Source organism: Lingula anatina, chromosome 6 (assembly GCF_051362555.1).
Source record: "Lingula anatina isolate TDL-2025a chromosome 6, LinAna3.0, whole genome shotgun sequence".
NCBI lineage: Eukaryota > Metazoa > Brachiopoda > Lingulata > Lingulida > Lingulidae > Lingula > Lingula anatina.
The window spans coordinates 5,553,387-5,565,453 of NC_141772.1; the positions used below are offsets into that span (position 1 = coordinate 5,553,387).

Genomic DNA, 12,067 nt, shown 5'->3' on the forward strand with positions numbered 1-12,067 from the left:
GGAGCAAGACCAAAGAATGGGTCAGCTGCTGGGCAAGGCAGGTCAAGTAATGGGCAAACATCTGGAGGAGGACGACCAAAGCATGGGTCAGCTGCTGATGTAGGTGAGATAGAGAGTGGGCCAACATTTGGAGGAGCAAGACCAAAGGATAGGACAGCTCCTGGACAAGGCAGATGGCGACCAAAGGGTGGGGCAGCCGCTGGTGAAGGCAGGCTAGATAATGGGCAAACATCTGGAAGATGGCGACCAAAGGGTGGGACAGCCACTGGTGAAGGTAGGCTTGGGAAGAGACCTAAGAGTGGAAGATGGCGACCAAAGGATGGGACAGCTGCAAGTAGTTTTGCACCACACAAGAATAAGCCTGAAACCATCACTGACTACATGGAGCATATTTCCAAGGTACTTGTTATGTACAATTATTAATTTTTTGAAATTATATTTGGGAACATTTTTGCTCATTTATTCAAATCTTTACTGCACTTCTCTTTATTTTTCCTCAAAATTTATGGTTAAATTGAATTCTCATATAAATGTATGCTGTCAATGACTTTCAGAGGAAATCTGGTTGCAATACGAGACATGGGCACACCTCCTCATCCAGTGAAGATGAGGATTGAACTGAAGTCCAGTTTAGAAGAAGGACCAAAACAAAGAAGATTCAGAATAAATGGATATTCATGATTATAATCTCATTTTAAATCTTGGTTATACTATAAATTTGTATTTGTACTTATTTTACATGAATTTTACTCCGATTTATTGTAAAACTAATTGAACACATATATGGTATACCTGACTTAAATTCTTTTCTTCTCCATAAAGTTTCTCTGTCTGTGATCATGTGGGTAATTTTTATTTTATTACTTATTCCACTTGACAATTATGAAATAGATTATGTAAGTCATATATCAAAATTCAGATCTAGGTAGAAGAAAGGGTATGGATTTTCTTTACTTGAAGTCCCCAAACAGTTTACCTCCCCTTCAAACACAGAATTGTACAACTTCTATGAATTCATTGAAATATTTTATTATTGACAGATTTTACTCTCTATCTTTTTATTGCTTTTTCACTAATTAACAACTATTAAAGGTTACTTCACCCTACTTCAAGTATTACGTTTAATGTGAATGTGAAGATGACATTCCGTATTATTTTAAAAGCATAATGACCATTTTGTTCCACTTGCACATGGTTTTTTAGATATACTAAGAGTGGATGTGCAGTGACTACACACAGGAAGACTAGTAAGGAGTAGAAATTTCTACATGATGCCCTGATAAAATGCGCAGTAAATCAATCAAAAAAGAACAAACAGTGTGCAATGAATTCATATGGCATCGATACAATTGTTAATGTTATTGAAAAATGACATTTTGTATTATTTTAAAGCATAATGTGGTTTGTTCAACTAGCAGATTAAGTTTTGTAGTTGTACTAAGAATGGATGTGCAATGACTGAATACAGGAAGAATGATACAGGATATGAACTATTTCATAATGTGCTGTAAAATATGCTAATAAGTTGATAAAAGAATAAGTGGTGTGCAAAGATTTCATTTGACATTGATTAAGTTGTTTGTTCATACTTGATGTCATGTGCTAAATGAAGTTAGTGTGTAGTCTGCAAGCACAGCATTTTAAGGATCAAAAGAATTTGCAAATGACAACATGCATAATTATAAATTATCAGAGGATTCCTCTGAATTATAGAGGAATTGGTTTATTATGCTGTTCAGCAAAAATCTATTGAGGTGCCAGATTTACTCCTTTTCTGGCCATAGAAGAAGATATATGGTGGATGAATAATACTAAGGGCGCATTCCCATAGATTTTAGATCGATCTATCCCTGTGGGGAGTCTCACTAGATTACTGTCCAATAATCCGGCTTAAATGTCCGTCCTGCCTACTACAAGCTGTAAGGTGGTAATTAACGTTCGTGCCCGCTCGGCTGACAGCTATTTAGCTTGAACCCCCAGGGAGTTAGGTCGATCTAGTTGGATCGATCTAATCTCTGGGAATGGGGTCTAAGTATAAAAGATGGTTGCACCTTATAAGATTTTGGAACAGGCTTGTGAACATGAGTGAAGAAAGGATCACAAAACAAATTTTCCTTAGAAATTATGACTTGGCAAAAGAGGGTAACATTAATTTGTGTGCTCAGGTCTCTCAAGTTTTAGCTGTTTGTAAAATGGAGCATTTGTTTAATGAATTAGTCTCTTGTGATGTTGGTGTTATAAGGGATATATTATTCAAATTGCAAGAGAGAGTATGGAAGGAAGCCATGTTAAAAAAGCCCAAGTAAAGGATCTATAGAAAACTTGAAGAAAACTTAGTAGTGGAAAATTATGTTAAGTATAATTTAAAACCGGCAGAAAGATCGATCATGGCCCAGTTCAGATCAGGAGTTCTTCCATTATATGTGCAAACGGGCCGCTTTGTTAACAAGAAATTAGAGATAGACTATGTATTCTCTGTAACGATAAAAAAGTAGATGAGTATCATTTTTTATTATGTACAGACACAGATGTGTCTGTACATATAGCCATCATCTGCGTCTGTCGTCGTCGCCGTCGTGCACTTTTACCGATAACACGATAAGTGGAAAACCGTTTTGGCTTTTGGCTTGAAACTTACAGAACTGATGAATATTCATAATACGCAGGTCAAGTTCGAAAATCAGCATGATCGGGCCATTTTTAGGGAAGTTATGCTGTTTTTTCACTTTTTTAAGCATATATGCAGCACCGATAACACGATAAGTGGAAAACCATTTTACTTTTTGGCTTGAAACTTACAAAACTTATGAATATTCATAATCCGCAGGTCAACTTCGAAAATCAGCATGATCGGGTCATTTTTAGGGAAGTTACGCTGTTTTTTCACTTTTTTCAACATATATGCAACACTGATAACACAATATAAGAAAAACAGATAGGCCAATTGTCATTTTACTCCCAGGAGTAGTCAAACTTACTAAAACGCAGGTTGAGTTCGAAAATCAGCATAATCGGGCCTTTATTTAAGAAGTTATGCTGTTTTTTCACATTTCCTCAGATTCAATTCTTAGGCATGTTAACAGTCTCATTATTTAACTAATAAGATACATAAATGTGTTTGTTTGATATTTCCTGCATCTTTACAACATTGTTAGTTGATTATGTAAAAATGATGGTAAACTTGTTATCGTGTATTGTGTAATAAAGTGTCAAAAATGGAAAAAACTCATATCATTGCAGTTTGTCAGATTCAATCATCCACTATGTTCAGAATCTCAGAATGGAGGAAATTGGACATTTAACACTGTTTTATTGATATTTTTCCTATCTCATCAATTTTCTTAGTTGGTCATATAAAAATGGCAGTAAAATGTTTATTTTGTTTTATGTTTAAAAAGTGTTAAAAATGGAAATAAGCCCATTTCAGAACAGTGCTGTCTTGTTTACATTTTGGCATTTTTAAGACGTGACTTTGAAGTTCCATGGGCCTGCAGACCTTTGCTAGTCACATTTTCTGAATATACATGATACTAATATTTTATGATTAAAAATTGATGGTCATAATGCTGTTAAACATTATGTAATATTGCATCAAAATTTGAAGAAACCCCTATTTTGGGCACTGCTCCCATGATGACCATTTAAGAAAAACCATGTCACTTACTGTTTTCAAACTTGCAGGAAAGAAACATGGGGCTAAAATGCAGCTTCAGTAGGCAATGCAGTCTGTTTGGTAAATTTTTCTGGCAGTTAAACAGTTTTTTGTGAAAATATAATTTTTCACATATTGGCATTTTCAAGGTGTGACTTTGAAGTTCCATGATCCTGCAGACCTTTGCTAGTCACGTTTTCTGAATGTTCATGTTATTAATATTCTAGTTTTAAAAATTAATGGTCATTATGCTGTTAAACATTATGTAATATTGCATCAAAATTTGAAGAAACCCCTATTTTGGGCAGTGCTCCCATGATGACCATTTAAGAAAAATCATGTCAATTACTGTTTTCAAACTTACAGGAAAGAAACATGGGTCTAAAATACAGCTTCAGTAGGCAATGCAGTCTCTTTGGTAATTTGTTCTGGCAATAAAACATTTTTTTGTGAAAATATAATTTTTTACTTACTGGCATTTTCAAGGTGTGACTTTGAAGTTCCATGATCCTGAAGACCTTTGCTTGTAACGTTTTCTGAATGTCCGTGTTACTAATATTCTATTATTAAAAATTGATGGTCATTATGCTGTTAAGCATTATGTAATGTTGAATCAAAATAGAAGAAAACACAATTTTTGGTGTTGCTGCCATGATGACCATTATGGGAAAACTGTGTCACTTATGACTGTCAAACCTTTAAAAAAGAAACACTGGACTAAAATGCAGAATGAGTTGGAAAAGCAGTCTAATTGGCTTCTTTTTCTGGAAGTTATACATTTGAGTGAAATATTCATTATCTTTTTGGCATATTCATTGTGGGACTCGGAGCTCCCACGGACATGAAGCCGAATGGTAATTAAATTTTCTACATGTACATGCTATTAATAGTCAATAATCAAAAATTGGTGATAATTATTCTATAATTTATTATGTAATGTTATATCAAAATTGACAACATTCTTTTTGCACTGCTACTGCAAACATTCTGAAAAGAAAACTGTGTTACTTATTATTCTTTTTAACTTACAAGTATGATTTTTAGGATTGGCATGCAGTTCAAATTAGAAAGCCAGGTCAATTGGGTTATCATTTATTATTGAATTTATGCAATTTTGTGTGAATTTTTCATTTTTCTCATTCTGGCACTTTCTAAGTAAAAACTTGAACTCTGATGGGCCTGAAGCCTTATGCTTTTACTTTCGTGGTGTTACCTGTTTTGCATAATTAAAATTTGATGTTGACTGTGCAGTAAAACATAATGTATTACGGTAAAGTGCCATGAATTTCGAACGGCTCTTGAATTTCGAACGATCTTAAAATCGGCCGTCTGGAGTTTTTTCTGGACCATGAATTTCGGCCAGTAAGCAATTTTGCGCGATCTTCATTTCGTGAATTTCGTACATCTTAAAATCGGCCACCGGGCTATTCTCGCGCTTATAAAGATCTAACAGTCGGCAATGTTGCCCTAGCGTACCTTTACCTGAGTACTACGTGTGCGGCCCAAGGTGCAAGATAACGATCAGTACAGTTAGTTTAGGACGCTAAACAACATCGTCATATCCATTCATTCAGATAACAGGAGAATCTATTAAGAGTTGTACTGTCGGGCTGTTGTTTCTTTACCGCAGTATTCGGTGTGAGATAGCGATCGGTAGTTTTGCTGAGGCGCACAATAGCATTGTTAACAGTAGAGACTTCAGTAACAGAACAAAAGAGCAATATTAAGAGCTGCAATAAAGATTACCATTATTGCTTTCTTGTCTCGCTCAGATCGTTCACGATCTCCCGCTGACGATCTTCCGCTAATGAAGTCCCTTGAAATGTACAAATGAAATGAAAAATATTTTTAAAAATTATAAATTCCAATGGGGAGGGATGGAGGGTTAAAAACAATCGAGAACGATCTCCGGCTGACGATCTGCCGCAAACGAAAGCCACTGAACGAGTATGAGCTTTCTCGTTTCACTCGGATTGCGACGCTGACGATACGAAAATTGCGTTCTCGTCTCGCCCTTTGGCTTACGAAGTCTCTTTAACAAATATGAAAATTGCCTCCTGGTCTCTCGGATTGCGAACGATCTCTCGCTGAAAATTTGAAATTTTCCTTTTTGTCAATCAGCTTTGTCAGTTGCCGTGCGTATGAAGGTCCGGAAGGTGTCCCCTTTCACAAATTGGCCTGTAGTTTGCTTAGTGTTTTGTACCGCATGAAGGTCACTCTTGTCACTGCTGCATACGGCGTGGAATGTGTATCTTAAAGTTAAAGTTCATAGAAACATTTTATTGTGGTTTGTAAGCTTTAGGAAGTAGTTTCGTCGTGACTGAATATCAGCGTACACTACAAAGTAGTACCATTCATCTGTGACGCATCATAAAAGCTAGGTACGTCAAATTACTCTAAGAAAATTTCTTACAACGTCCACGGTTGTCCCGACAAGCCAAGACGTCATTAAGAAAAAGTCGCAAGCCGTCTAGCCGTCTTTGAAAATATAGGCCGTCCGGTGATGTCAGCGGCCGTCCAAATGACGGCTGGACGGTTCGCTGGGAAAAGCCTTGCTCATAAGGGTATATTTATTTAACTAGGGGCTTACTGACATCACCCAGCTTACATGCGGGTGCATGCCTCCCAAAATTATATTAAAGGATAAAATTGTAATATATCTAAGTTTAATTGTTTGCAAATTTTGTAAAAATTGCCCATGCCACCCCGTTAGTGTGGAGGGTTAAGCTGGATCAAGTCCGTGTCAAAATTCTTTGAAATTTTGCAGGAAAAATCAATCTTCCTTTGTTTCTCTGGCTCCTTGTTTAGCCCGATGATCAGATTTATCTAGTGCCCCCAGGTCTGCTGGAGCAGCTCTTTGAAATAACACACAGGTAGATTTTTATCTGAGATAAATATCGCGTTCGATACACTCAAGACAAAAGCTACCTGTGAGCTGAAGGGCACTTTACCCTCTAATTAAGAGGTAAAGCAAGTTCCAGCTAGATGGACGATTAAGATCGGACTTCAGATGGTTACTAGTATTGTTTACCTCAGTTCTGTGAAAGCAAACGAGAAGGGTGTCAGAACAATGGTGCATATATAAATTATACAGAGAATTTGTACATTCAGGTGACATTAACTTATAATCGAAGGGGATTTTCGATAATATTCCTTGAAAAGTACACTAGATTTAAAGAGAATAATTTCATGGTTGGCCAAAAAATTATATACGCACAGTGTATCCGTGCGTATGCCTGGTTACGCACCTGTCGCAAACCAGCAAACCATATCCTGCGGACTACATGAAAATTGCCTTCTACATGTAGCATGGACAAAAAGTCCAAGCTTCTATGCTTGCTCGGATCGCTGACGATCTCTTGCTGACGAATATAGTAACGAAGTCCCTTGAACTAGTGTGGAAATTGGCTTATTGTCGCGCTCAGATCGCTCACTATCTCCTATTGACGATCTTCCAGTCCCTTGAACGAATTAACCGATTACAGTGACGTCATATTTGCTCCGTAACACTAGTCCCGCGGCCATGCTGGAGGGAATGAACGACGGGGAATAGTAGCGTAAATATAGGTAAACCAAATAAAATAAAGTAAATTTCATATCACGATCAAGGACACCAAAGGGAAAAGGATATATACAAGCTGAGGCTTCAGCTGATCAGCGGGATCGACCGATATGAACTCAAGACAGTCTAAAAACGTGAAATCCTACTAAATGCTACTTACCCAACATCGTGTTGTCAGAAGATAGTTCAGTTATCTTGTACTTCATTTTTCTTGTTCATTGGGTAATAACAGTTATAGTTTGAGAGAGTTTAATGTGTAATCATAAGTTTAACCATAAATAGAAGCAACTGTTTTCATAAAGGATAGATATAAAAAATTTGAGCTGATCATTAGGATAAACCCTTGTGGATTCAAGGAAGAATGTATGATTGTCTTATGACATGAAATATTGCTGTTAGTTATGACTTATCTTTACATCGTGAAGCTGTCAGAAATTATTTCAGCATTCTTGTACTTCATATTGGTTCATTAGAAAGTACATGTAACAAGACTGTTGTTCATTCATATAAGCAGCATTGTTAGCATTTTATTATTAGTTCAGAAATTCACAGAAGCATTTGTTAGGCACTACAAATATCCTCAAACCTCAGTTTAAGTGGGACTTAGAGAATGGGAATTTGCCATGGGACTATACACTTGATACCAATGGAGCAATAGAAACTATGTCAATGATGAAAAAGACGTGTCCTTTGTATCAAAATAAAGCTGGTGAGTTGTGTTGTAAATAAGTTTTCAAAATACATCTACTGCCATAAAAAGTATTGTATCAAACTGATTTTATAAAATTTTATATACCATTTGCATTGAGAATATTTTGCTAGGTATTCAGTGAACAAAATTCATGTATTTTAAATTTACTTTAAAACTGCAATATCAGGTATTTGTTGTTCTCTTTTTTTAATGTAAAGCCTAACTATATTGGGGATTTTCAGATGCTATTGTTTATACAGTACAGAAGTAAAGTATGCAGAACATTTGCTCTATACCATCATCAACTTTTAAAATTATTTCAGCATTCTTGTACTTCATTTTGGTTCATTAGAAAGTACATGTAACGAGACTGTTGTTTGAGAGAGTTTAATATTCACCGTGAATGCAACCATTCATATAAGCAACATTGTTAGGATTTTATTATTATTCAGTCATTCACAGAAGCAAGGCATTTTTCACAATCATGTATTTATGATGTCCAATGTAAAATAATAATTCAGTTCATGAATTGATTTCTGCAACCATTTGCTTAAACATATAGGAAAAGTGCACATTTTGTATGAATAAAAGTGAACATGAAATGCTGAGTTCTGAGTGTCGCTTCAATTAAGTAACTCCTGTCATGCACTGGATTTCACTCTCCTGATGTTCAGATCCTGTCTCCTCAGCTGGTCACAGAGATCTAGGAATATTTTTTGCTGCTTCTACCTTGTGTGTCATCTAGCTGCCTTTTGTACCTGTCATCAAAAGCTTCCGTTTTTTTTTTTTTTTTTTTTTTTAATAATTTACTTGCACCCAATCAGTGTGGCTTGGTGGGAAATGCCTGATCAATTTCCTACATGTAAATCTAAATTAATAGAAAGATAACAATAGTGATTTTTATTCATATTATAACTTACAACATTACAGTTGAAAGGAGCAGAATTTAACATTTTTACAGAGGAAAGTGCAAAATTATTTCATGAGGTTATTAAAGTTATATGTCAATTACACCTGAGGTAGAATTTACTTGCAAAATAAAATTACTCTTATCACTACACCAAATCGAAAATTAAGCCACTAACTTCCAAATACACTTCATACAGGTAATTGATTTAATTGGCCCAGCTCAGCTGTGTACAGTACAAATATAGCCTTGACACTAATTGGGAATAATGCTAACCAGGTATAAAAGAGGTAGGTGACAGCCGATAAAATCTAGAGAGCACCTTAACTGATAACAAATTACACCCAAGGCAATAGGTGAGTCTTCATTATAAAAGTCGAAACCCTGCCTGGGTATTTCCACACGTTTTAACAAATTAACACACTCTCCATCCACACTTTTTGGGCACTACTTTAAATATATACGTGCGCCCCAAACGTACACACCTAGGTCTTTGGTGTTCTACTGTTTTTTCTTTTATGGTAAATCTGCACAGTTGGCTCTTCATTCTTTGCTATAAAATAAATTAGTTTTATCCTTTACTTTTCCGAAGAGTCTTGATTCAAAGCCACCTCGCCGTCTCTCCTCCGTTTATGGTTTTAGTTCCTTCACCATGGATTTTTACCACTGCAGGCAGTCTGTGAACGCTTGTAAAGTAAGTTACCTTCTCTCGATCAAATACCCTGCAGTAATTCATCATTTTGCTCGGTTAAATATGAAAAAAAAATACAGAAAACGAAAACTGAACTACAGACATGGCTTGTTCATGCGCAGCAGACGATTCCGGTCTCCCTCCAGTATGGCTGCCGTTTGTTTTGATGACGCAGGCTCTAATGTAAAAACTGCCTTTTCGGTTTACTCTAGATTACCTATCTCTCGCGTTTGTTTGAAGATGGTTTCAATGACAAAACGTACACGCTTTTCAAATGCGTACATTGACGCAACTATGCGCCAGGAAATCAGTTGCTGCTGCTGGTTAAGATTGGGTTGCCTGAGCGAAAAAAAAAAAAAATAAATAAATAAAATTAAAACGGCCCTGCACCCCCCCCCCCCCCCCCCCCCCCAAACCTAGTATATTTGATCGCAGACAACAATCAGCGGTCATCTTGGTCGCAGCGCACGACGGAGAGAGACCGTAATACACAGTTCGGCTGCCGTGGCGAAGGCTACCTGTGCGCCGCACATACCGATCTGCGGTCGTAGTGGCCTCCCCGCACGGAGGAGAGGCCGTAGTGCCGAGGCCGGCTTCTGCAGGGAAGGCTACGTATGCGTCGGAGACACCGACCCGCGAACGGCGAGATGAGGACGCATTCGCGCGTAAAGCTCCGCCCGACTTTAACGGTAAAGGCAACGAACCTGGTCGCGGAAGACACTTATCGCAGATGAAGGCTACCTGCACGTGCGCCATAGACACTGATCGGCTGTCGTCTCAGTTTCAGTGCACGGGAAGGAGCAACGGTAACACTAAGCTTCCATAGTAAAGGTTATCTGGCCGTGGCAGACGCTAATCGTCGGCCGTCTCTCCCTCCGTCCACTCCCGTTCTGAGCGCCAGGATCGTTTTTGAAAAACGACACTAGTTTCTGGCTGCCAGAATCGCTTTTGAAAAACGACACTAATGATAACGATGCTGTTTTGCGGCCCTAGACAACAGTACCGCTCTATCTATGGGCCATACACAGTGATCGGGTGAAAGTACGTGTATACCTTTGGTCGCAATTACCGACACTCACACAATCATACATTATGGTAACTCTAAATAGATCGTCGGGAGAAGATAACAGAAGGCCTAGCGACGAACAGACAACTTCCGGTCAAAATTGACAGAATTCCATGAAATTCGAACTTTCGGAAGTTCTGAGCACCTCCATTTCATGAATTTCGGCCAGAACGATCTTTTCCAAAATTTAATTATTTTCTACTGTTCGAAATTCATGGCACATTACCGTATTGCATCAGAATTGGTAGTCTCCTATTTTGTGCATAATTGTTTTGTGCTTTTCTTAAGATGTGACTTATAGGCCTGAAAGACCTTTGAGAGGTTCAGTCTGTTAATATCCCTTGGGTATCACTTAGCTAAAGTCTCAGTTATAAAATCATTTGCCTAATTGATAGGCCATTAAATTTGCCTAATTGATAGGCCATTAAACTCCCAAAAGTTAAGCTCTCTGCTAGATTAATAATAAGGAAGCAGTGATATATAATTACGCAGGTTATTATATATATTATTATATAATAGAAGATTAAAAGTTTGAATAGCAGCTTCATTGAAATTATATTTACCTCAGGCTCTGCCAAGGAGGTTATATTTCCACCCCTGTTTGTCTGTCATCAACATAACTCAAAAAGACCGATTTTGCTGAAATTTTCAGGAACTGTCAGAATTGGGCCAAAGAGGACAATGATTAGTTTTTAGTGGTGGTCTTTCTCAATAATTAATCAATAATCAATAATAATCAACAATTGCTGCCTTGGCAGAGGTCTGCACTCTCGGTGGTTTTCTAGTTTTGTTATGTTTTCCTTTACAATTTTTTCTCAAACACTTGCATTTGTGACTTTAAACTCTCATCCGCTCAAGGCTCAGCACATTTTCTGTATTTCCACATAAGCAATTGTATTGTTTTTTATGTCTTTAAACATTATGTAATATTATTTTATGCACTGTCATCATTTTTCAGATATTGAGACTTTCATCATGTGACTTTGGTCTCTCATGGTCCTGAAACTGTAATCTTATTGAAGGGGTGGATTGAGACCATCTTCTGGGTCTTCCGGAAGACAGTCAGGTTATTAAGTATATATTGACTGGTATCTATTTTTTTCTGTTGGAAGACCATCAAAATGGAGGATGGATCAACATCTGTATATATATAGATACTTTGGAATATTGTCAGAAAATATCTCAGGGTCCGCTCCTGTTATTGACCATGTTACCTGTTGTGCATGATTAAAATTCAGCGTTGACTGACTGTACTATTATGTATATATAAGCATTATTTGTTATTGCATCAAAATTGACAAAATGACCTTTTTTTGCATCTTTATTTTGTTTTTTGTCTGTACATTTGACAGCTTTGCTGCCTTGTTGATTGCCAAATTTATAAAAATTTGAGGAAAAAATGGTGTGAAAAAGTAAAAATGTGCGATCGTATCTTTCATGACCTGGAGGAGGTTAAAGAGAGACTTCAAGTGCTTTTTACAGACTTTCATAGAAGCAC

The 12,067-nt window shown here is 37.1% G+C and overlaps 1 protein-coding gene and 1 long non-coding RNA gene across 2 annotated transcripts; one reads left to right on the forward strand and one right to left on the reverse strand.

The window, feature by feature from the left end:
* The first annotated feature begins 16 nt into the window (after positions 1-16).
* LOC147761041 (uncharacterized) lies at positions 17-2,385 on the forward strand. Its single transcript, XM_087015131.1, has 3 exons — positions 17-99; positions 240-399; positions 555-2,385. Exons 1-3 carry the CDS (start codon positions 17-19, stop codon positions 615-617), a joined length of 306 nt encoding a protein of 101 aa, XP_086871257.1. The 3' UTR covers positions 618-2,385.
* A 5,938-nt stretch (positions 2,386-8,323) lies between these two features.
* On the reverse strand, positions 8,324-9,684 carry LOC147761042 (uncharacterized). Its single transcript, XR_015334932.1, has 2 exons — positions 9,298-9,684; positions 8,324-8,773 (listed from the first exon to the last, which is right to left on the reverse strand). It is a non-coding gene; the product is annotated as an uncharacterized LOC147761042 (long non-coding RNA).
* Positions 9,685-12,067: the final 2,383 nt, after the last annotated feature.